This window comes from Microplitis mediator, chromosome 3, assembly GCF_029852145.1.
Source record: "Microplitis mediator isolate UGA2020A chromosome 3, iyMicMedi2.1, whole genome shotgun sequence".
NCBI classification, from domain to species: Eukaryota; Metazoa; Arthropoda; class Insecta; order Hymenoptera; family Braconidae; genus Microplitis; species Microplitis mediator.
The window spans coordinates 22,365,951-22,390,390 of NC_079971.1; the positions used below are offsets into that span (position 1 = coordinate 22,365,951).

A 24,440-nucleotide genomic window follows, 5' to 3' on the forward strand; every position below is an offset into this window, starting at 1 on the left:
TTTAAAATTTTTTTTTTTTTAACTGATCTATTGTAAAAAAATCTGAAAATTGTCAATTGTTCGCAACTTCAGGGTCATAAGAGATCAAACGTCAAAAAATTTTTTTATTCAACATCGACTCATCTCTCAACTAATTAATTAACAATCGATAACGATAATCGGATGGAAAAATTTAATCGTCGATTTTTTTTTTTTAGTATCGATTTATTATTTGTTTGAGACAGCAAATTATATTTTTCTTAAATTCATTAAGTAAAAGTAAAATATGTGGTAAGAAAGAGGATAGAATGAGAATTAAAAGAAAGAGAAAAGGAAATTCGAGAGAGTCTGCTCGACATCCTGCAACACTCTAGTCTAGAATAAAAGATCATTGGCCGCTTTATAATAAGAAACGAGACGTTTTACCATTTTTTATTTTTTCTAAATTTTTTTTAACATACACATATATATGAATATATATATATATATATATATATATATATATATACGTAGAAAAGAGGGTTTTTTTTTATTGAGAATAATCTCCGTTTTTTGGACTTGAAGATGTAAAGAAGATTTTAAAAATAGTGGGGAGAACAGCTGGTTGATTCAACGTCAGATGGTTAATTCTTTTGCGTCAGCTGCGGGGGTGAGAAAGGGTTCATTACTGTTATTATTATTATTATTTATAATTTCAAAGTATGGGCTATTTTCAATATATACGAATTTCATAGACAGTAATTATTAGAAAAAAAAAAAAATAATAGATCGCGAGCAAAAAAATAATTTCTAGACTTTAGTCATTGAGATAAATGGATGAGGATATTATTGAGACGAATCAAATATGTTTTTTATTGATGAAAAAATCCTGGCAACTGCTGGGCTCGAACCTGGATCGTTCCGGTTCTAAGTCTGCGCTCTCTATCGCGCTGACCCATGCACGCAATCGCGTACGTATAAATAGATAATTTATAATTAAATTTCCCCGTATGAAAAAACAATATATGGTTAAAATATATAAAATCATATATGTTTGTAACAAAAAAATATATGATATATTATATTGTATATTATAAAAAATCATATAGAAACTTTTGCCAATTTAATATAAAATTAAACACAGTAGTAAATATATGTAACTTATATGTTTTTTATATTAAGCTATATATACATTTACATTTACCTTATAATATATTGTATTGATATATTTCCTTTTATATTAAAAAAATATAAAATTTTTATATGAAATGAACTATATGGTAGCATATAATTTATATTATATATGGCACCATATATCTTTTTTGTTATATTTAAGAGTATATTTTATTCGGTGTATGTATATGTATATGGGTATACATTCGCATCAAATTAACTAATTTTGAAAATTTTAATTGCAATTTAAAGAATAAATTAAAATTTAGATCTAATCTAATTGGAGTTGGTCATACGAATAAGAAACTTTTTTTTCCATACACAATACAAAATATATGTTTTATATATGATCAGAATATATTTTTCGTATATGATAGAAATACATATTTTTATGTATGATAAAAATATAGTTTTCGTATATGAAAAGAATATATATTTTCATATATGATAAAAATATATTTTTTGTATATGACTGACATATATATATTATATATGCTAAATGTATACGGACTCGTATATGATGAGTATTATATTTTTTAATATAAAAAAAAATATATCAGAAAATATAGTTAAATTCACCACATATATTTTCTGATATTTATCATATATTTTGACCATATATGTTATTTTTATACGGGTTGCGCCGTTTTTTCTAGACCTAGGAAAATTTTCGTCTTCAATACACGATAAAAAAAATAAACAAAAAAAAAAAAGAAAATATTGATTGTTTGAATTTTTCATGAGTAATCTTGCTAACGTAGTGACGTTACATAGTAAAAATTTGACATAAACGTGCGAAAAAAAATTTTTTCATTGTAAAGACATATTTTCTATGGAATAAAAAACGAAGATATGCAATAAGTTTTATCAATTTTTAGCGAATTATTTAAAATATAACAGATGGATTTAAACTTCCGGCAGCTGCTGGACTGAACACCCTGCTTCGACGTGTGCTTTGACGTCTGTTAAGGTGCACGTGTCCTTTGTATGTTTTTCAAAAAATATATTTTGGTTATCTAAGTTACTGAGTAATTAATTTAAAAAAATTATATTTTGGTTTTCATATTTATTTTCACAATGGATGACTATGATGAACAGAATATTTTAAAGCTAAATAAATAAGGTAAGCAAATTAATTATATGAATATAATATTGGAGAATTATTTTTGGAGGGTCGGTTGGCGGTAATTTATTTTAATATTGATGATGACGAAAATAGATATTTATTGATGACGAAAAAAAGAAATATGAAAGAGCTTAAATTTATCTGATCATTGTTGAACGTTATAATCACCGGATATATTTTATTTTAGATAGAAGCTAAACGAGGATTCTAAAAATAGCAAATGTCGGTGAGCACTGATAAATAAATTTTTAAAAAAGCGCCTGGTGAGTCTGGTTTGTTGGAATTAAAATTAGTGGTTAGAGATATTGGGCGGTTTAAAAAGACCCGCTGAGTTGTTTTTAAAAATCAGTGCCCTGGTCTCGAACTCAGTAACGAACAAATGACACAAACAGAGACTTTGGCTGGTTGATGCTTTATTTAATAAAGTAAACGGCTGTAGTTATCAACGAGACACGAAACACCCAAAAGGTTGTTCTGGATAACGATCCGAGCTGTCGGTTTTGAGAACCTCGACAGGATCACACCCACTCCACCTTCCCAGATTATTTATAAATCACTCGCTCATATCCATAATCTTAAATATAAATAAATAATAATGATAAAAATAACTTTATTTAATTGTCTAGGATTAATTCGATTCAATCGATCTGTTCCGTTTATTTAATTATCACTCAATATTCCATTGATCATATCCGTCCATCTTTTTATTTATTTACCGCTCCACTTTTATAATAATCACTCCCTGTCTATATAAATAACCCTGATTCCAAACTTTCCATGATCTACGACAAAATAATAATAATAATAATATTTTCCATGAATAAATAATTTTTTATTCTGACTAGATGAAAATTTTTATTCAACTTTACATTTAATTACTTATTTGTTTACATAAATTTGCACATTCAAATTACAATTAAATATATTTATTTTCTTTTACCAACTAATTAACTAATCAACTAGTTTAAAAAAATTACTTATCATCAATTACAAATTATAAATTACAAATGGTACTAAAAATTCCTCCAATTACTTTGAGCACATTCTAACGCAATTTAAATTCCTCTAATTAATTTATATATTAATTAAAAAATTGCGATCATTTAATCCGTAGAAAAAATTGAAACCAATCTCTATTGACTAGTGACACAATTATTTGGTTTTATTTTCCGACAATGGCAACATTTGTTAGTAGTCTATTTATCCATTAACTCCAGTAGGTAAATATTATACTTGAATAAATCGTCTATCAGTTTTCTACCGATATGCCCGATGGTCATGATAGCGTAAATCATTACCACGGAACATGGCTTCAAGTAAAAGTTTTCTATTCATACATACATTATATCAGACAGGCTATAAAATCTACCATCAAATATAATTACAATATTTTTCTCTTTCAATAGTATTCACTCAATCAATATCTATATAGACAAATTTGTAATTTAAAATACTAATTTATTAATAATAATATTTAATTTATAGACTCGAGCTATTAATTTTAATGAAAATGTATATAAGTTTTATATAAAATTAACAGTGCCCTCAATTGCTTCATAAATATTATGAAACTTGGGCGGCCATCATGAAAATTCAATTTCAACGACCCTGGTTAGATATATATATATATATATATATATATATATATATATATATATATATATATATATATATATATATATATATATAATATATATATATATAATATATATATATTTGAAATTATGAATCCCAACTCAAGTAGTAAAAGTTTTTTCTTGTAATAAAATTAATTAAAAAAATTAATAAAAAAAAAAAACTTCATTTCTTATAATTATTATTTTTTAAACAAATAAATTAATTAATATAAATCATATAAATTATAATTTATACTATAGTACTTCTGTCACGAAACTCGGACGTGGTAATTGAGCCAATTTATTTCATATTTTATTATTTAGTACTCACAATAGATATATACGTGATATATATGTTTGTCGTACATGTATATGTATATGTACATGTATAGATCTATATATATGAAAGCCCTCATATATAACATACATAAAGTAGGTTTTATTCGATCAAATGCTTCGGGGTATAGGATTAAATATACAAAAGACACTTTAATATTATTCCGTCATAAGCTTTTTTTTATGAAAAAAAAAATTTTTTAAATCAATTTTTATTAATATGAAATTTATTTTGTCACTCATAATTTATGAGAATAGATGGAGGAAATAAATTTTTTTTATTTTTAGTTAAATAAAAAAAATTACTGTTCTATTTATTGAATTTTTGTAATTTATTTTTAATCAAAATTTTTTCGTCCCGAACTTTGAAAAAATTTTTAATTTATAGAGAAGACTATAATATTTATTTTTCATATAATACAATATATGTAGTTGGTAAATTACCGGAAAAAAATTTGTGATCTCAGCAAAATTTTGTATGACAAAATTTTTTTTGACAGAAAAAAATTATAAATTTATATATCGAGCACTTAAAATTAAAATTTCAGCTCAAATATCGAAGATACGGTAAAAATATATCAATACTAATTTTTAGATAATAAAATTTCCTATAAAAAAGATTCCCGCATATTTTTACGTAAACTCAATAGTTCAAGAGTTATAATTAAAACCAACTAAAATTTAATTAAAACAAACATTCAGAGACCAAATTTTTAATCCTTTACTCCAAATCATAATATCTTACAAACCGTCAAACTTACGTTAAAAATCATCATGACTTTTTTTGTAGAAAATTAAATTATCTACAAAATATTATCTTATCATTTTTGTCTTATCTACAACCGTTTAGCCGTAATTTAAATTCGAAGATAAAAAATTACTATGGGATTTATTTTAACCAATTTATTACAGCGGATGCTTTAAATAAAAATTAAAGCTGATCTATCAAAGATACAAAAAAAACATATGACTACAAATTTATTGAGAATTAAATTTCCTAAAAAAAATTATTCTTTACATTTTTACCTCAACTTGATAGTTTGCGAGCTATCGGAATACTTGCAGTTAAATTTTTAAAAAATATATACTCATAAAACAAAATTTAGAAAAAGCAAATGTCCGTTAGAAAATAAAATAAAAAAAATTACAAGGGGGTAAAAGGGAACAATATGGGCCCCATATGTAGCAAAGTTTTTTTTATTGTCAAAGAGAGGGGGAGTAACGACCCCCAGATGCCAGAATAATATTACCAACTCCAGCTTAGTCCAGTCCCCTGGTCTGCTCTCCAGCAGTCTGTTATTGTCAGCCACTCAGTTACGTCTACTCCGTTGCTGGTTTATTTTATTATTTAATTGTTTTAGTTGTGTTACAGAATTAAATTTTATATAATCAACGTACGTAACTACCAAACTATCGATCGCTGTAATTTCGTTCAAAATTGTCTATCGCTCCGAATTACATCACTACAGTAATTATCGATACCAAAATTTCACGGATTGATTACCAAGGTAATAAATTTATTTTTAATTAAATTTTCTTTTTGTTTTTTCTTCCCGGCAACGATAAAATAGAAGATTTTATTGAGTAGTAATCAAATATCGTTTGAGGGATTCAAATCACAAGGGAAGTTTTGATTCTTTTCAAGCTTCTACTTATTGATTTAAAAAGGGGTTGGGTAGAATTACATATCTATGATACATCCTACAAACATTAAACAATAATAATGATAATAATATATTATTTTAATATCAAATACTATTTGAGTACAAAAAAATTTCAAAAAATATTCAAAATAAAAATTTATACAAATAGCTTCATATACACGTATATATAAATATATGTGGGCGGGAAAAATGGATCACCCCAAAAGTTTGATAAAAAAAACTTTTTTTGCAACGATTTTTCTTAAGAATTTTTTCTTTAGAAATTTTTCAGTTGACTCAAAGTATTTTTGACCACAAAAAATATATACGGTTTCTTCGCTATATTTAAATTTTATATAAGTTATTATTAATCTTCAATAATTTTTTTTCACCATCTTTATTTACTAACAGAATTATAAAATTTTTTTCTCACTTAGATAAGATGCGAATAATTTTTTGAGTTTTTTAAAATAAAAGAACAAAAAAATTTTTACTTTTTTTTGGGGCTCGTCCATTTTTCCCGCCCGGAAAAAAATTTTTTTTATGGTAACTAGAAATTTGGTTTAATTTCTAGAAGGGGAAGTCAAAAAAAAATTTTACTGTATTCAAGTTCATAAAAATTCATTATTTTTTTAAGCGACCAAAATTTGCGCGCCTGTTTCCTATATAAATGTTAGGGCGCCATATTTTGGACGAACAATTTTTTTTCTCATTTCGAAATTTTATCGGAACAAAAAAATTAGTTGAATTTAATGCGATCTAATAAAATCAGACAGAAATGAGGATCAAATTTTTTTGAATTTTTTTTTCACTACTGATACCATTGAGAATAAAAATGAATAAAAAAAATTTTTTTTGCTATAAGTAGAGAGTCGAAAAAGAATGTAAAGATACATAATTGATACTTTTGAATTGCAGATGATACCGGAGTTGAAAAATGTATGCCAAGCAACGGAGTCGACATTAACTGGTGAGGAAGTTAATGGTAGTAGAGATAAGATGAAAAAATATCAAACGGAAGAGGAAGTTAACAATGTGGAAGTGGACGTGGCTTCTGTTACCGCATGGAAAAGATACCAAAACTTTATTACTCTAGTTAATTCACACGGTGTCCAGTATAACAATAAACTTTTACTTGAAGCCATGTTCCGTGGTAATGATTTACGCTATCATGACCATCGGACAAATCGGTAGGAAACTGATAGACGATTTATTCAAGTATAATATTTACCTACTGGAGTTAATGGATAAATAGACTACTAACAAATGTTGCCATTGTCGGAAAATAAAACCAAATAATTGTGTCACTAGTCAATAGAGATTGGTTTCAATTTTTTCTACGGATTAAATGATCGCAATTTTTTAATTAATAAATAAATTAATTAGTGGAATTTAAATTGCGTTAGAATGTGCTCAAAGTAATTGGAGGAATTTTTAGTACCATTTGTAATTTATAATTTTTAATTGATGATAAGTAATTTTTTTAAACTAGTTGATTAGTTAATTAGTTAGTAAAAGAAAATAAATATATTTAATTGTAATTTGAATGTGCAAATTTATGTAAACAAATAAGTAATTAAATGTAAAGTTGAATAAAAATTTACATCTAGTCAGAATAAAAAATTATTTATTCATGGAAAATATTATTATTATTATTATTTTTTCGTAGATCATGGAAAGTTTGGAATCAGGGTTATTTATAAAGACAGGGAATGATTATTATAAAAGTGGAGCAGTAAATAAATAAAAAGATGGACGGATATCATCAATGGAATATTGAGTGAATATTAAATAAACGGAGCAGATCGATCGAATCGAATTAATCCTAGACAATTAACTAAAGTTATTATTATCATTATTATTTATTTATATTTAAGATTATGGATATGAGCGAGTGATTTATAAAGAATCTGGGAAGGTGGAGTGGGTGTGATCCTGTCGAGGTTCCCAAGACCGACAGCTCGGATCGTTTTCCAGAACAACCTTTTGGGTGTTTCGTGTCTCGTTGATAACTACAGCCGCTTAATTTATTAAATAAAGCATTAATTAGCCAAAGTCCCCGTTCGTATCATTTGTTCGTTACTGAGATTAAGACCAAGGCACTGATTGTTAAAAACAATCCGAAACCATTCAACCACTAATTTTAATTCCAACAAACCATCAGACTCTTCAGACGTTTTTTTTTTTTAATTTATTTATCAGTGCTCACTGACATTTGCTATTTTTAGAATCCTCGTTTAGTTTCTCTCTAAAATAAAATATGTCCGGTGATAATAAAGTTACACATTGAACAGATACATTTTCATATTTATTTCCGTCACTAATTAATACAAATTGACTTCAATTCAATAAAAATTCCGTTATTCCAACTTCAGCCTGTCCCATTAGACTATGAATCTCAATCAATCGCCCATTTTTTTAAACACTTTAAACTAGCGACATCTGCCATGGCACTAATTTTTCTATTTTTTCACTTTCTCATAAATCTCTTATTAATTATCTCATTACTTTAAATTCACAACCAGCATTAAAATAAATTATCATCACTTCACAAGATCTTACACAGATTGAACTGGTACATCAATAACACAGTGAGTTTCGTATGTTTGTTTATTTGTTACTGTAATCGAAACCATGGAATCGATTTTTTATGTTATTCTTGACTATCTAATGATCAAATTCATCGACGTTATTTTCTTATACCAAAGTAACGTCTTGTTCATTTATTTATCACGCCATCTGGCGTCGACGGTTCTTGTGTCAAAGGCGGCCATTTCGTGTTCTTCGACAGGTCACGTTCTATCGCCAAAAACTTACGCCTTGATTTGTCGTTATCGTGCCGGCCACAGCACAATTTGCTCGCAGCCAAGTAATCAACCATATAATATTCAACGAGTAATGAAACAATAAAATGAGCAGCACAATATAAGACCAATCTGATCCTAAATGACATTTCTGGTGGCATTTCTAGTTCCAATCGGTTACGCAGCCACTCAAATGGACTAATAGCCAAGTAAGCAGTGAACAATGTTATGATAATGGTGTAGATTCCCAATCCGCGAATGCTGAAAATACTTTTCCGATACGGGTGACCCTTAGAAAAAGCCAACGCGATTATGATTGACTGCATTGAACTCATGACGAACATGGTATAGTTTTCATAACAACCATAGTCAGTTTTTCCTTCTTTCACTCTGATATTGTACGGTTTGTACCAATCGTATTGTTGTAGGTTGAAGTAACTTAAGCACAGGAAACTGATGACAACAACTACTTGCAAAGAAAGACTCAACAATGACGTTGTCCCGATTAGACTCCTTACAGGCGGCTTCTTTGCCAATGGTCCATCGTAAGCCGGAGTGTATGGCGAAACAAATAAGAAAACTGATATAATAAAGAAGTCGGTGTATAGATATTCGAAGTCAGTAAGACTAGAATCGATTTCTATTAACATCATGGTTACGACTAATTGTCCCAAAGAAAAAGCAGCCATGTACTTGAAGATACTGAAAGAAGTGATCAACGCAGCACGACCTTCCCGGATAACAGATTGCGAGCAAGAGATATTCGTTTCCTGGCTGGTGAACGGTGACGCTACTGATGACTCTGTATCGGAGAGTGAGATTCCAGTGTGAGCAGCCTTCAAGGCCCCACAGTCGTTGGCTCCATCTCCGACCATGGCGACATAATAGCCGAGACACTGTAACTCTTGGACCAACTGCTGCTTCTGATCTGGTAACATTCGTGCGAAAATCACACCACGCGTTGCAATTTTAGGAAGAATCTCTGGGTAATGTTGTTTGATTATTGCCCAGGTTTTTCCGTCAACCGCAAATACATATTTGTTAATATTGGGCTTGTGGAAGTCATCTGTGCGAACAAATGGATCACTTTCGATTTTTTTTAGGGAAACGATACTATTCGAATCGGTCATTTCGCTTGAGGGAATTGGTGATGAATCGAGATGATCACTACGGGTGTAATTTAATTGGGGCTTTTGTTGGCCAGTTTGTACCGCAGTTACAACAATAACTGGCATGTCTGATTGTATCATTTCGCAATCACGTGCTACAGATAACGCCGTAAGTATGTTATCACCAGTAACCATAACTGTTCTTATTGATGCCTGATTAAGTGCTTTTATAGTTGGAGTTGTTTCTTGCTTAAGTCGATTATCTAGGATAATGAAACCCAGAAAGTAGAGATCGGTTTCGGCAGACTCACGGCTAATGCATTGAACTTCAGCATGAGTTAATTTGTTAAGTTGCTTTTGTCCCATCGCAATTACACGGTAGCCTTCGGAGGTGTAATGCTGGAGAACTGAAGCAAAATCTGCAGGGATTGATTCTGGACGTGACAAACTTTGGATCATTTCCGGACTTCCTTTGCAGTAGAGATCATAGTGCGTAGCACCCAACGTTTGGGTGATGACACTCATACGCTGTAAGCTTGATGTGAAAGGAAACTGTCTTACAATTCCAATTCCCGATCTTTGCTCAGCCAATTCTGCATCCGAAGCAGCCAAATTGTCTACGTCCGAATTGGCGATTGAGTTCTGGCGAGCTGGGGACATACCCAGCAGCTGTTTTTGAGTTTGTAACAGTCTTGAATTTTCGGGAGGGCGTACGATTATACAAAACATCATTGAGAGTTTAGTGTTATCCGAATCTTCAGGCGCTTCGAGTGTCCATCCGGTTGAGTCGAACATCTTTAGATCCAGTGGGTCTCCAACCAATGATCCATTAATGATTGATATTTCATGACAAGTCACCATGCCAAATAGTAATTCTGCTGTCGTTAATGAGCTAATCGACTTAACAGGTACGGAAAACTTTCGTTCTGCTGCTGGAACAACTCCCCACATATCTAGATCATCTTCAGTAAGGGTTCCAGTTTTATCAAAGCAAATGCAGTCAATAGAACCTGATACAGTAATGACTCGAGGCTCTGTACAGTAGATTCGATTCTTCTCAAGCCGGTTTTGAGCCACCAATCGCCCTATCGTTATAGCAGCAGGCAGTCCTGGTGGAACTACGACAGTAAAGAGATTTAACGCTTCTTGGACGATTTCACCAGCGCGTATTCCGCGCTGTGCTTTAGTCACTGCTGTATAAATAGCGCTAACGGTTGCAATACACATCATAAGTTTTATAAATTTATATGAGTCTTGCTCGAATTCGATGTCCATAGGCGGCGGGTACAATATTGTTCGCACAAGTCCTCCTTTGATAGTCATAAATCCTGTACGGATTACAACGGCAAGAACTTTTTCATTCCCGAACGTACGAGTTTGGATAATTTTCGTTCCGCAGAATAGCGTAGAGCGAGAGTGTTTTTTGGTATCGTATATCACATCCGCGCACGATGGGATCGCGGTTTTAGTGACTGGTACAGATTCTCCGGTTAACATCGACTCATTGACGATGCATGTTCCAGAAAGGAGAACAGCATCGCAGGACATCAGATAACCTTGCGGAGGTATCACTAGGATGTCACCAGGAACCAATTTGTCAGATGTTATGGAGTCTGTTTTGTCAATCTTTCGGTTCCGCATCACTGTGGCTTTGTCTAACAAATGGACTGTTGAATTTAGTTTATGCTGATTCTGCAATCATTCAGAGTTATTGTTTGTAACAGTCGCAGTTTGTTCATAGAAGTGACTGGAATTTAAATCAAAATTGCTTCCACTTACCCGGCGCGTCTGGATGACAGACATTACAAGACTTATAGAAGCTGTTATCAGGATTACTGAACAGTAGAAGTAGTATAATTCGGACAGCCACAGACAAAAACTGAATAATTGAATAATGTAAAAAGGATGCAGAAATTCGAGCCACAGTAAATGTAAAAAGCTTTTCAGAGGGACTTTTATTTCGTTTTTCCCATAGACGCTGCGTCTGTAATTGAATTCGTTCATAGAAAAGCTTATGGTTTACCGAAATAAGTTTGTCTACACGGAAAGAAAATTATGGGAAGTTTTGCTATGCATTATGGGAATAGTTCCCATATAGTATAGGAATTGTACCCATACCATTTTAGGGATGCTTCCTATATATTATGGGATCCATTCCTATAATAGTATGGGTAAAATTTCTATACCATTATGGGAACCATTCCCATAATATGGGAGTAGTTCCTATACCAATATGGGAACCATTCCCATAATCTTATGGGAACTGTTCCCATATCATTATTGGAACCATTCCCAGAATGGTTTGGGAACTATTCCCACAAGGGTATGGGAACTATTCCTATAATATTATGGGAACTATTCCTATAATGTTATGGGAACCATTCCCATAATATGGTAAAAATTTTTTTTTGCAAAATAGTGTAGAAATTTCCCTCATGATATGGAGAGATTCAAATAATGTGTCTTCGACGCTACATTTGTTAAAAAAAATAAAAATTTTGTTAAAAATTTTAATGTTTATGTCAAATGCAAATTTTTTTTTCAATGTTTGAATTTTTGTTTTTATATTTGATAATATTTCTGTGTATCGTAGAAGTGGGTTCAACACTTTTCTATAAATTAATTTTTTCATGATAGTATGGGAACCATTCCCATAATATTATAGGAATGGTTCCTATAATGGTATAGAAACTATTCCCATAATATTATGGGAATGATTCCCATAATGGTAAAGAAATAGTTCTTATAATGTTATGGGAATGATTCCCATAATATTATAGAAAGTATTCCTATAAATTATAGGAACCATTCCTATAACTAGAGGAACCATTCCCATAACGTTATGGGTATCATTCTCATAATTATAGGAACTGCTCCGATAATTTATGGTCGTAATTCCTATGATGGTATAGGAAAAAATTTCACAAAATTATGGGAACAGTTTCCATAATTTTCTTTCCGTGTATCAGAAAATTATAGAATCAACCTTAGAAATTGTTCTTGAGAAGTCAAGCCCTGCATTTCGTGCAACGTTGACGTAGAAACACCAGTATCTAAGCCAGCTAGCTTAAGAAATTCGCCGCGGTCATTATCCCAAATGTATACAAATTTTTTGCATGTGAACGTTAAAATGGAGGACACTCGTTTAAAATGTCCGCTGTGGAAGTGAACTGACAGCTTTAAAGTATCATCTACAGTTGTCACGCCAGCCAGATCCGTAGAATTGACACCAGTTGCATCATTCCCAGATTCGCCAATTCGTGTGTGGCTGGCCGATGCATTTTTACTGGAATTCATTTGAACAAATCAATTTAAGAAATAAGTTAGCTTAAGTAATAATTATGAAGACTTACTATACATCGGCAGCACTCAGGGTCGTTAGTTTTTCAACATAATAGCAAACATGATCGCCTTGAAATCTTTCGATCAACAGCACAATACTAGCCTTCTTGACTGAACATTTTGAGTGGGTGGCTCGAACCATAAAATGAGGTAGCCAATGGAATACAAGGCGTAGGAGACCACCGGTTGCTATTATAAAGAACCATGTGATCATCGTGAATACAATATTCCTACGGTATCTGGAAAACAGATGAATCATTTTAGTTTTCCATTTGCCCGAAAAAATTCAAGGCAATTCACGACCTTAAGCTTGCGGCTCAAGAAGTAAGACCTATTTCACCCTAGTTTCAACAAAGACGATTTATAAATGTTGTTTATGAGAATGTGTGTCCTAATAATTACCATTTCCCTTTTTGTGTTCATCGTTAACTATTTTGAATTAATTTCACGAATATTTATATTAATAAAAGCGTTCAAAGTCGAAAAATTAAAATAATTTACATGACTCGTTATATCACGTACTTGTTTGTATAATTAATTGTTTCTCACAGAAAATTATGACCAAGGACTGATTATTTATTAGTTGTATTTTAAATAACTATTAAATTCAAGGTTTTATTTTCATACGTGTAAAAACTTCGAAAAATCACAAATAAAAATAAATTACCCGTAAACTTCCATCTGATCTTCTTCGCCAGGATTAATATAATCCACTCCATTTTTGAGCTGCAAAACTTCATTGCCCCTCGTACCTAAAGCAGTAAAAAATTTTCCATCATCATCTTCAAAGCAAAACCTTCTTTTATCCCTTGGCGGTAAATTTAAAAAATTCTTACCCTCCAACAATTCAGTTTCTTGTTCAACTTGTGGGTCAACGTTATCCGTTGGCGTTCGATTATCAAAAGCATTGTATGCATTTCTAGCAAAGCTCGAATTGAGCTCGCTCGGAGTCGCGGGCATTATTACTATCAATAAATTAAACTATATATATTTATTTATATTTATATTTATATATTTATCCTAATAATAAATCCAAGTAAATTGGTAAGCACTTAAGCACAAATATTGTCCGGTTGACACAACCGACTAAATTCAAAGCTTGTCTCTTAACAGCTACTATGGCACATCCAAGGCTCACTCACATAAATACCCATTTAAATAAACAAATATACCAAAACTATATAAATAAATAAACAAAAGGTCTAGGAAGCGCGAACTCCGTCTGCTACCGATGACAGTGTCCTGTTATCTTTGGTTGTCTCTTCAGAATTATTCGAATCAAAGCTCACTTTCGTATGACATCAAGAACTTGATAACAATTATTACTCTATTTGAAAATACCCGCATGAAAAAAACATATATGGTCAAAATATATGATAAATATCAGAAAATATATGTGGCGAATTTAATTATATTTTCTGATATATTTTTTTTTATATTAAAAAATATAATACTCATCATATACGAGTCCGTATATATTTAGCATATATAATATATATATGTCAGTCATATACAAAAAATATATTTTTATCAGATATGAAAATATATATTCTTTTCATATACGAAAACTATATTTTTATCATACATAAAAATATGTATTTCTATCATATACGAAGAATATATTCTGATTATATATAAAACATATATTTTGTATTGTGTATGGAAAAAAAAAGTTTGATGCGAATATATATACCCATATACATATATATACACCGAATAAAATATATGCTTAAATATAACAAAAAAAATATATGATGCCATATATAATATAAATTATATGCTACCATATACTTCATTTCATATAAAAATTTTATATTTTTTGAATATAAAAGGAAATATATCACTACAATATATTATAAGATAAATGTAAATGAATATATATATATATAGCTTAATATAAAAAATATATAAGTAACATATATGAATACATATATTTACTACTGTATATAATTTTATATTAAATCGACGAAAATCTCCATCTGATTTTTTATAATACACAATATAATATATCATATATTTTTTTGTAGCAAACTTATATGATTTTATATATTTTAACCATATATTGTTTTTTCATACGGGTATCTTTTACGACTCACGTTCACTGTCACGTTGCTGAAGAGATACTGCGGACTGTAGCTAAATGAACGAGTTCAAACTGACAGATAAAGAGACATATATTTTATGTAATCAACTCTGAAAGGAAAACAAATCTGAGTATCTTGAAGATACTGATTGAACAATTTTTGCAAATCTATACACATAAATAGATATACATATCGAGGTTACTGAAAAATATTCAATTGGCTAAGCACGGCATTAATTGATAATAATTATCTGATAATAATTAAATAATATCACTTACACTAGAAGTGTTTACTTTATTTTATTTTTTCCGTAAGTGATTATTGTTGACTAAGTTTATAAATAACATCTATCCTTAGATAATGGTTACAAATTAATATTATATTTACATATATATGTCCTTTTTTACACGCGATCACATAAAGTTCGATTAAACTCTACAAGATTGCATATGACCATTATTTCATTTGTTTAACAACTCCCGCATTTGCTTCCCACTTTGAGTCTTGTCAATGCATCATATGCTGCCAGCTAATGCTGTAATTATCAGGGGTCGTGACAATTTTATCTGTCCCAAGGCTGTTTGCATTATCAGAAACATGCTTCTCTATTTTTATTTCCGTAACAGTGTTCCGTCTTATCAAATCAGGAATTGCGACATCTGGAGTCGGAGGCTCTCGTGTCAAGGGCGGCCATGTCACGTTCTTCGACATTTCACGCTCGATTGCCAAAAATTTTCGTTTTGACTTGTCAGAATTCTGCCACCGGTATTGCAGTTTACCGGAAATCAAGTAATCAACGATGAAGTACTCGACGAGTAATGAAATAATCAAATTGGCTGCACCATATAAGACCAATCTCATCCTAAATGACACATCTGGCGGCATTTCTAGTTCCAATAGGTTACGTAACCACTCAAATGGACCCATAGCCAAGTAAATAGACATCAGCGACATTAAAATGAAGTACGCCATCAATCCGTGGTTGGTAAAAAAGCTTTTGCGGTATGGGTATCCCTTGGAAAAGGTTGCGACGAGTATTATATGCTGCATTGAACTGATGATAAAGAGGGTATAGTTCTCTAAACAGGAGACGTCGTCTTTGTATTCTTTGATGTCAGCATCGAATGGTTCGTACCAATCATGCTGCCTGAGGTTAATGTAACTCAGGCATTGAAAACCGGTGATAATGATCATTTGCGTCGCGAGGCTCAATAGTGACGATGTGCTGATCAAACTATTAACTGGAGGTTTTTTGAACAGTGGACCATCATACGCCTCAGTACGGGGTAAAAAGAATGCAAACACTGATATAATCAGTAGATCGATGTACAAGAACTCAAAATCCGTTAAGTTTGAATCTATTTCGTATAAGAACATAACGGCGACGAACTGGGTCAGTGAATAGGCTGCCATATATTTGAAGATACCGAACGAGGTGACCAAAGCAGCACGTCCTTCTCGGATAACGGCTTGCAAACAAGAGATGTTGGTAACCTGGCTTGTGAATGGTGATGCTATTGATGACTCCGTATCGGAAAGTGAAATTCCAGTGTGTGCAGCCCGCAGGGCACTGCAGTCATTGGCTCCATCTCCGATCATGGCAACATAATAGCCGAGACTCTGTAACTCTTGGACCAGTTGCTGTTTCTGATCTGGTGACATTCGTGCGAAAATCGCACCACGCGTAGCTATTTTAGGAAGAAGTTCTGGGTAGTAATGTTTGATTATTGCCCAGGTTTTACCATCAACCGCAAAGACATATTTGTTAGTACTGTGCTTGTGGCAGTCTTCTGCGAAGTAGATCTCATCTGCGCAAACGAAAGCACCATTTTCAACTATTTCTAACCAAGCGATGCTATCCGGATTGGCCATTACGCTAAAGCTTGATGGCATTGGTGATGAACCGGTATGATTACTACGGGTGTAATATAATTGTGGCTTTTGTTGACCAGTTTGTACCGCAGTTACAACAATAACTGGCATGTCTGATTGTATCATTTTACAATCACGTGCTACAGATAACGCCGTCAGGATGTTATCACCAGTAACCATAACTGTCTTTATTGATGCCCGATTAAGTGCTTCGATAACTGGAGTAGTTTCTTGCTTGAGTCGATTTTCTAGAATAACGAAACCCAGGAAATGGAGATCACTTTCCGCGGACTCGCGGCTCATACGCTGAACTTTGGCGTAAGTTAATTTATTGAGTGGTTTGTGTCCCATTGCAATCACACGGTAGCCTTCGGAGGTGTATTCCTGGAGAACTGAAGCAAAATCAGCAGGGATTGATTCTGGGCGTGATAGACTTTGGATCATTTCCGGACTTCCTTTGCAGTAAAGATCATAGTGCGTAGCACCCAACGTTCGGGTGATGACACTCATACGCTGTAAGCTTGATGTGAAAGGAAACTGTCTTACAATTCCTATTTCTAATCCTTGCTCAGCCAATTCTGCATCAGAAGCAGTCAAATTGTTTAGAGAAATGTTCTCTATTTCCGAGTTAATGATCGAATTTTCTTGGTTTGGAGACCTATCTGGTTGTAAGTCTTGGTAAGTTTGCAGAAATTTCGAATTTTTAGAAGGGCGTACGATTATAGGGAACATCATTGAGAATTTAGTGTTATCCGATACGTCAGGCTCTTCGAAGGACCATCCGGTTGATTCGAACATCTTTAGATCCAGTGGATCTCCAACCAATGACCCATCAATGATTGTTATTTCATGGCAAGTTACCATGCCGAACAACAGTTCCGTCGGGGGCAACGTATCGATTGCCTTGATCGGTACGAAAAATTGTTTGTCTATCGCTGGAACTGCTCCCCACATATCTAGTCCATCTTCGGTAAGGGTTCCAGTTTTATCAAAGCAAATACAATCAATAGATCCAGAAACAATGACAGCACGAGGCATCGTGCAATAAATCCGTCTCTTCTCAAGCCGGTTTTGGGCTACCAAACGGCCTATTGTCATGGCAGCAGGCAGCGCTGGTGGAACTACTACAGTAAAGAGATTCAAAGCCTCTAGAACAATGTCACCAGTAGGTACGCCTCGCATTGATTTGGTTATTGATGTATAAATGGCACCGATGGCTGCAACGCACGCTAGGCATTCGACGAATTTGTATGAATCTTGTTCAAATTTGAAGTCAACAGGTGGTGGGTACATAATTGATCGCACGAGTTCTCCTTTGCTGGTATTGAATCCCGTGCGGATAATCACAGCAAGGACTTTTTCACCTCCAAAGTATCGAGTTTGAATGACTTTCGTGCCGCAGAAGAGGGTATGACGTGCGTGTTCTTTGGTATTGTATATCATATCCGTAGACGATGGAACTGAGGTCTTGGTGACGGGTACGGATTCTCCGGTTAACATCGACTCGTTGAGGATGCACGTTCCTGTAAGAAGAACTGCGTCACAGGGCATTAGACAACCATGCGGAGGTATCACTAGGATGTCACCAGGAACCAACTGGTCAGATATTATTGAGTCGGTTTTGCCGGTCTTTCGGCTCCTCATCACTGTGGCTACATCTGATGAATGGACTGTCGAACTTAGCTTATGCTGATTCTGCAATTGTTCGAGTTGATTTACTTGTGTAAGTCAGGGTTAATCAGAACTAGTTGGAAATCAAAATTAGGAGGACTTACACGGCGAGTTTGGATGACAGCCATTGTCATACTGAAACAAGCCATCGATATAATTGCTGCGCTGTAATAGTAGTAAACATCAGCCATCCACAAACAGAAACTGAATAACTGAAAGACGTAAAATGGGTTCAGTGCTTCGAGACACAGTAAATGGAAAAAACTTTTCAGAGGGATTTTGATTTCGTTTTTGCCATAGACGCTGCGCCTGTAATCGAGTTCGTTTATTAAAAAGCTTATGGTTTACCGAAATAAGTTTATCCATCACAAATTTATAAACTTCACCTCAGAAATTGTTCTTGAGAAGTCAAACCCGGCATTTGGTGTAACGTTGACGTAGAAACACCAGTATCTAGACCAGCTAGCTTAAGAAATTCGCTGCGTTCATTATCCCAGATGTAAACAAGTTTTTTGCATGTGAACATCAAAATGGAGGACACGCGTTTAAAATGTCCGCTGTGCAAGTGAACTGACAGCTTTAGAGTATCATCGATAGTTGTCACGCCAGCCAGATCCGTTGAATTGACACTAGCTGCGTCATTCCAGGATTCATCAATCAGTGTCTCGCTGTCCAATGCGTTTTTACTGAAATTTATTTGAACAAATAAATTTAAGAAATCAATTGGCTTAAAAAATAATTATAAATACTTACGATACATCAGCAGCAGTCAGTGTCTTTAGTTTTTTCACGTAATAGTACGCATGTTTGCCTTGAAATCTTTCGATCAGCAGCACAGTATCAGCCTCGTCGAGTGAACATTTTGAATGAGTTGCTCGTACCATCAAATGCGGCACCCAATGGAATATAAGACGCAAGAGACCACCAGTTGCTACTATCAGGACCCAAGTGATTATTGTAAAGATTTTACTCCTACGATATCTGGAAAATAAATAAATTATTTTAGTCTTTAACTTCTTTTAAATTTTTTTTAGTAATTTACAGCTTAGAGTTTCTAATTTACGAAATGTCGCCTATTTCACTCAAGTTGCAATCAGTCTTAATCAACAGTCAGCGATAAAAACTGATGCATGTTAATAATTATTTATTAATTCCTCATCCACGTGGGGTAAAATGGGCTGACAAAAATTCCGTCTCATATTTTTCTCCATTTTTATAAAATATTAATCGAGCGTTAGTAGAAATAAATATGTACTCTTCATTATCAATGAACTTTAAAAATATTTTTAATATTTCCAGCAACATTAAAGTATGAAAATTAAAATGATTTAAGAAATAATAATATTATATCAATGAAGAATAATATATCCTCACAATTGTCTAAAAACAAGTGCGTCATGCTCAAAATTACATCGACTTTAATTGTGACTAAATTATCAATCTCAAATTATTTCCACTCAAGGCGCTTTTTTTTTTGAGGACAGATTTTAATTACCGTGTTAATTAACGTTCTTGTTTTTACAATAATTTGTCATTTAAATAATTGTTAAATTTTTTCTTTTCAGTTAAATTTTATGTAATCATGTATATCAAGGTTTTATTTTCATTCAAAAAAATTTCTTAGTTCTGTCCTTGTGATGCATTTAATTATTTTTGAGTTTCTTTGTTTTTTATTCATTATTAATTTTTTAAAAATATGTCTAGACATTTTCAATGAGAACGAAAAAATAGATAACAATTTCGAAAACAAAAATTGATCATAATTGCATATTTTTTTTTTTTTTTTAAATGTCTGTACGATTTTGACCATGAAAAAATTAAAAGTAACTATTTTTTTTCACAAATTGACCAGCAATTAAAAAAAAATTGTAATACCGTAAAAAGTAACTGATTTTTTAAATTTATCATATTACTGACTTTAGGATATCGACCAAAATTTTATCAAAAAAAATTTTAAACTACAAAAACAGTACTTCTCAATATTCAATAAAAAAAACCTAATGAACGGTTGACCCTAAAACTTCCTGGTATTTCCGAGTTTAGAAGGCTCGAAAACTTGATCATTTATAAATTTTCTAGCTCTCTGAGTTAAAAAACGCTTGGAAAAAGTAATTTTTGTCGGCCGATATCTCTGGAACAAATTGACAAGTTTGCAAATACTTCGCAACAATCGAAAGTACTTTTTGAGTGAATTTCGAAGCAAATCAGTCGAGCGGTTTACGAGTTATACAAAAAAGACAGTTTTTTAATTTTCGTTTTTCGTATAGGGGAGGGTGGGGCAGAGCGACCCTCCTAAGCCAATTATTATTTTTTGTGGCTTTCAACCATAAGATCACTTTACTTTTGTCCTATTTCGAACAAATTTATGGACATTTTGCCAAAATTCTGAAAAAAAAAATTTTTTTTGTGGGGCAGAGTGGCCCCCTTCCAAAAAGTGATAAAAAATTTTTTTTTCGTTTTTTTTTTTTTTTTTTTTTATTGTTTTCATCATTGAGAATGTATTTCTTTCTCTTGACAATTATTTTTGGTTTTATATTACGCGAAAAAAATTTTTTAAAGTGTAATAAATCGTTCATTCTCGATTACCTTAATTACTAATTGTTATTTAATAAAAAAAAAAATCAATTCTATAGTTTTACTTTATTTCAAAAATTTAATAACTAAAAAAAAAAAATTTATTTTTATAAATTTTTAGTGACCAAATTTGCCTCTTACATAGAGAAACGGCCGAAAAATATGAAAAAAAAATTTTTTCGGAAGTTTCGGCTGGTCCATTTTGCCCCAGGTGTTATGCGTAGGGCTAGAAATGTGCACGGAAAAAAATTAATCGTGAATGCAACATGATGCAGTCTTGGTAAATAAACATGATGAAATCATGTTGCATTCACATGATTTGTCATGTTTCGGCTGCATGATAATCATGTTGCGGTAACATGAGAAAATCATGTGGCATTCACATGATAATCATGTTTCGGCTACATGATAATCATGTTGCATTCACGTGATCTGTCATGTTTCGGCTACATGATAATCATGTTGCTGCCACATATTGTCATGTAGCCGAAACATGACAAATCATGTTGCATTCACATGATTTTCTCATGTTACCGCAACATGATTATCATGTAGCCGAAACATGATTATCATGTGAATGCCACATGATTTTCTCATGTTACCGCAACATGATTATCATGTAGCCGAAACATGACAAATCATGTGAATGCAACATGATTTTCTCATGTTACTGCAACATGACTATCATGTAACCGAAACATGACAAATCATGTGAATGCAACATGATTTCATCATGTTTATTTACCAAGACTGCATCATGTTGCATTCACGATTAATTTTTTTCCGTGTGGAATTATACTAATTTTTTTTTAATTTGACGATAAAAATAAGAAAAAATCACTTTTTCAAAATTTTGGGCTTGTTCATTTTGCCTCAAATGTCATGCGTAGGGGTAAAAATCTGTAATCATATCGGATTTATAGTAATGAGTCGAAAAAAAAAAAATTTTTTTTTTTGATCAAAATTTCAGGGGGGCCGCTCTGCCCCAGGGGGACCGCTCTGCCCCACCCTCCCCTACATCGTCAACTACTCAACTGATCGACTTAGAAATCTAATCAGATGTTTCTTGATGAACCCTTTTGTTTGCCGCCATGTTCTTTCAAATCAATTTATTTGTTCCAAAGATATCGTATGACAAAAACTAGCTTACACACACACACTCACACGCACACGCGGACGGACGCACGGAAATAGAATAGATTCCTGGGACCTTAAAATCTCGAGATCTGATGAAAACTCGATTTTCGAAAATTGACCCGAAACCAATAACTTCCCTTTTTTGAAAATTTTCAATTTTCATAGCGGGAAGTTTGAAAAGAAATTTCACAGTAGCGTTTGTAGATGTGTCAAGTTAATTAAAATTTTATTGACGTTCGTTAATTTTCAAGCAAATTCCAGGCTGAGATAAAAATAATTTAGAATAAATTACCCATAAATTTCCATCTGATCTTCTTCACCAGGATTAATATAATCCACTCCGTTTTTAATCTGCAAAAGTTCATTGCCCCTCGTACCTAAAGCAGTAAAAAATTTTCCATCATCATCTTCAAAGCAAAACCTTTTTTTACCCCTTTGGCAGTAAATTTAAAAAATTCTTACCCTCCAACAATTCAGTTTTTTGTTCAACTTGTGGGTCAACGTTATCCGTTGGCGATCGATTATCAAAAGCATTGTATGCATTTCTAGCAAAGCTCGAATTGAGCTCGCTCGGAGTCGCGGGCATTATTACTATCAATAAATTAAACTATATATATTTATTTATATTTATATTTATATATTTATCCTAATAATAAATCCAAGTAAATTGGTAAGCACTTAAGCACAAATATTGTCCGGTTGACACAACCGACTAAACTCAAAGCTTGTCTCTTAACAGCTACTATGGCACATCCGAGGCTCACTCACATAAATACCCATTTAAATAAACAAAAGGTCTAGAAGCGCGAACCCCGTCTGCTACCGACGCCAGTGTCCTGTAACGCTGGGGTACGTTATCCTGCACTTAGTGATGGAAGGGTGCAGTTCGTGGGTCAAAGTTTGCCCCGCTAGCTCTTATGAAACTCTGACTTATTGAATTTAATTTAATAATGCCTTCGCAATAAATTAATTTACCCAAACTGGCCTTACAATTCTAAACTAATACTAGTACTCAGCCTAAAATTAAGTTCGGCGATGAATATTGTCCTCGATGTCCTTGGACTGGCAACTGGTTGATCCTTGGAAATCGCCTCCTTGGATCGTGATACTGGTACCCAATGTAGTAGCTGAGAAGACCCTTAATTGTCTAATGTGGACTTGGGAAAGCACAGGTGAATTCACTCAAACACTGGTTTCAGTTAATAGAATAATTATTTATTTAACTAATAATTATCTATTATGCCACGTCGCACACACACACTGGCCTATCAGTATCGTTACTGTACTTAACGGTACAGGGCTTTTTACTAATCTATTCAAATAACTATCTCCGGTATAACAACAGATATGAGTTATTATTTATCACAAACAGATATGATGTAATAAATACTGGATAATTTATTTAACTAATTATTACTGACACTAGACAAGTTACCAACAAATATGAGTTAAGAATAAATTAATAATCAGTAATGACGATCAGCGAACAGGTCAATTACTGCACTTATAGTAAACGTAAAAGTGGACATGCTAAAAGCGATAAAGCCAGAAGTTAAAAAGCACCGGTAACAAGTTAACGCGCTCTTTTATGGATAGAACTGCCGCACTAGTCATGTGACAGTTCTATCCCGATGACAACCGGAGGCGTACGATGCCAACGTCGTAACAGTCCTGTCATCTTTGGTTGTCTCTTCAGAATTGTTCGTATCAAAGCTCACTTTCGTATGACATCAAGAACTTGATAACAATTATTACTCTATTTGAAAATATTTTTTACGTCTGACGTTCACTGTAACGTTGATAAAAAGATGCTGTGTACTGAAGTTCAAAAAACGAGTGTACGATTTCAAGTAAAGAGACGTATGCATTAATCCATTCTGTCAGGAAAACAAGCCGGAGTATCTCGAAGATACTAATTCAATAATTTATGCAAATCTATACCTATTCATAAAATCCAATCAGCTATGCATGTAATTATCTCATTGTAATGGAAGA

At 32.6% G+C, this 24,440-nt stretch overlaps 1 protein-coding gene across 5 annotated transcripts; it reads right to left on the reverse strand.

The window, feature by feature from the left end:
• Positions 1–3,954: 3,954 nt before the first annotated feature.
• On the reverse strand, positions 3,955–24,018 carry LOC130664579 (polyamine-transporting ATPase 13A3-like). 5 transcript variants are annotated; one of them, XM_057464553.1, is made up of 8 exons: positions 22,908–24,018; positions 22,738–22,822; positions 19,488–19,715; positions 19,121–19,420; positions 18,839–19,043; positions 15,470–18,758; positions 15,204–15,300; positions 14,077–14,415 (listed from the first exon to the last, which is right to left on the reverse strand). In XM_057464553.1, the coding sequence occupies exons 1-6, from the start codon at positions 23,029–23,031 to the stop codon at positions 15,699–15,701; spliced, it is 4,002 nt and encodes a 1,333-aa protein (XP_057320536.1). In that variant the 5' UTR covers positions 23,032–24,018; the 3' UTR covers positions 14,077–14,415; positions 15,204–15,300; positions 15,470–15,698. The 5 variants fall into 5 exon arrangements, with proteins under 5 accessions (XP_057320538.1, XP_057320537.1, XP_057320536.1 ...); XM_057464552.1 differs by having other exon boundaries at positions 14,077–14,434; XM_057464551.1 differs by having other exon boundaries at positions 14,077–14,434; positions 15,184–15,300.
• Positions 24,019–24,440: the final 422 nt, after the last annotated feature.

Bases quoted from the DNA above. Each gene is read 5' to 3' on its own strand.
- LOC130664579 (XM_057464554.1), bottom strand. From the start codon at position 23,031: ATGCCCGCGACTCCGAGCGAGCTCAATTCGAGCTTTGCTAGAAATGCA. The intron at 22,823-22,907 runs GTAAGAATTTTT...TTACTGCTTTAG, and splicing joins AAAAACTGAATTGTTGGAGG to GTACGAGGGGCAATGAACTT. The intron at 19,421-19,487 runs GTAAGTATTTAT...AATAAATTTCAG, and splicing joins CTGACTGCTGCTGATGTATC to TAAAAACGCATTGGACAGCG.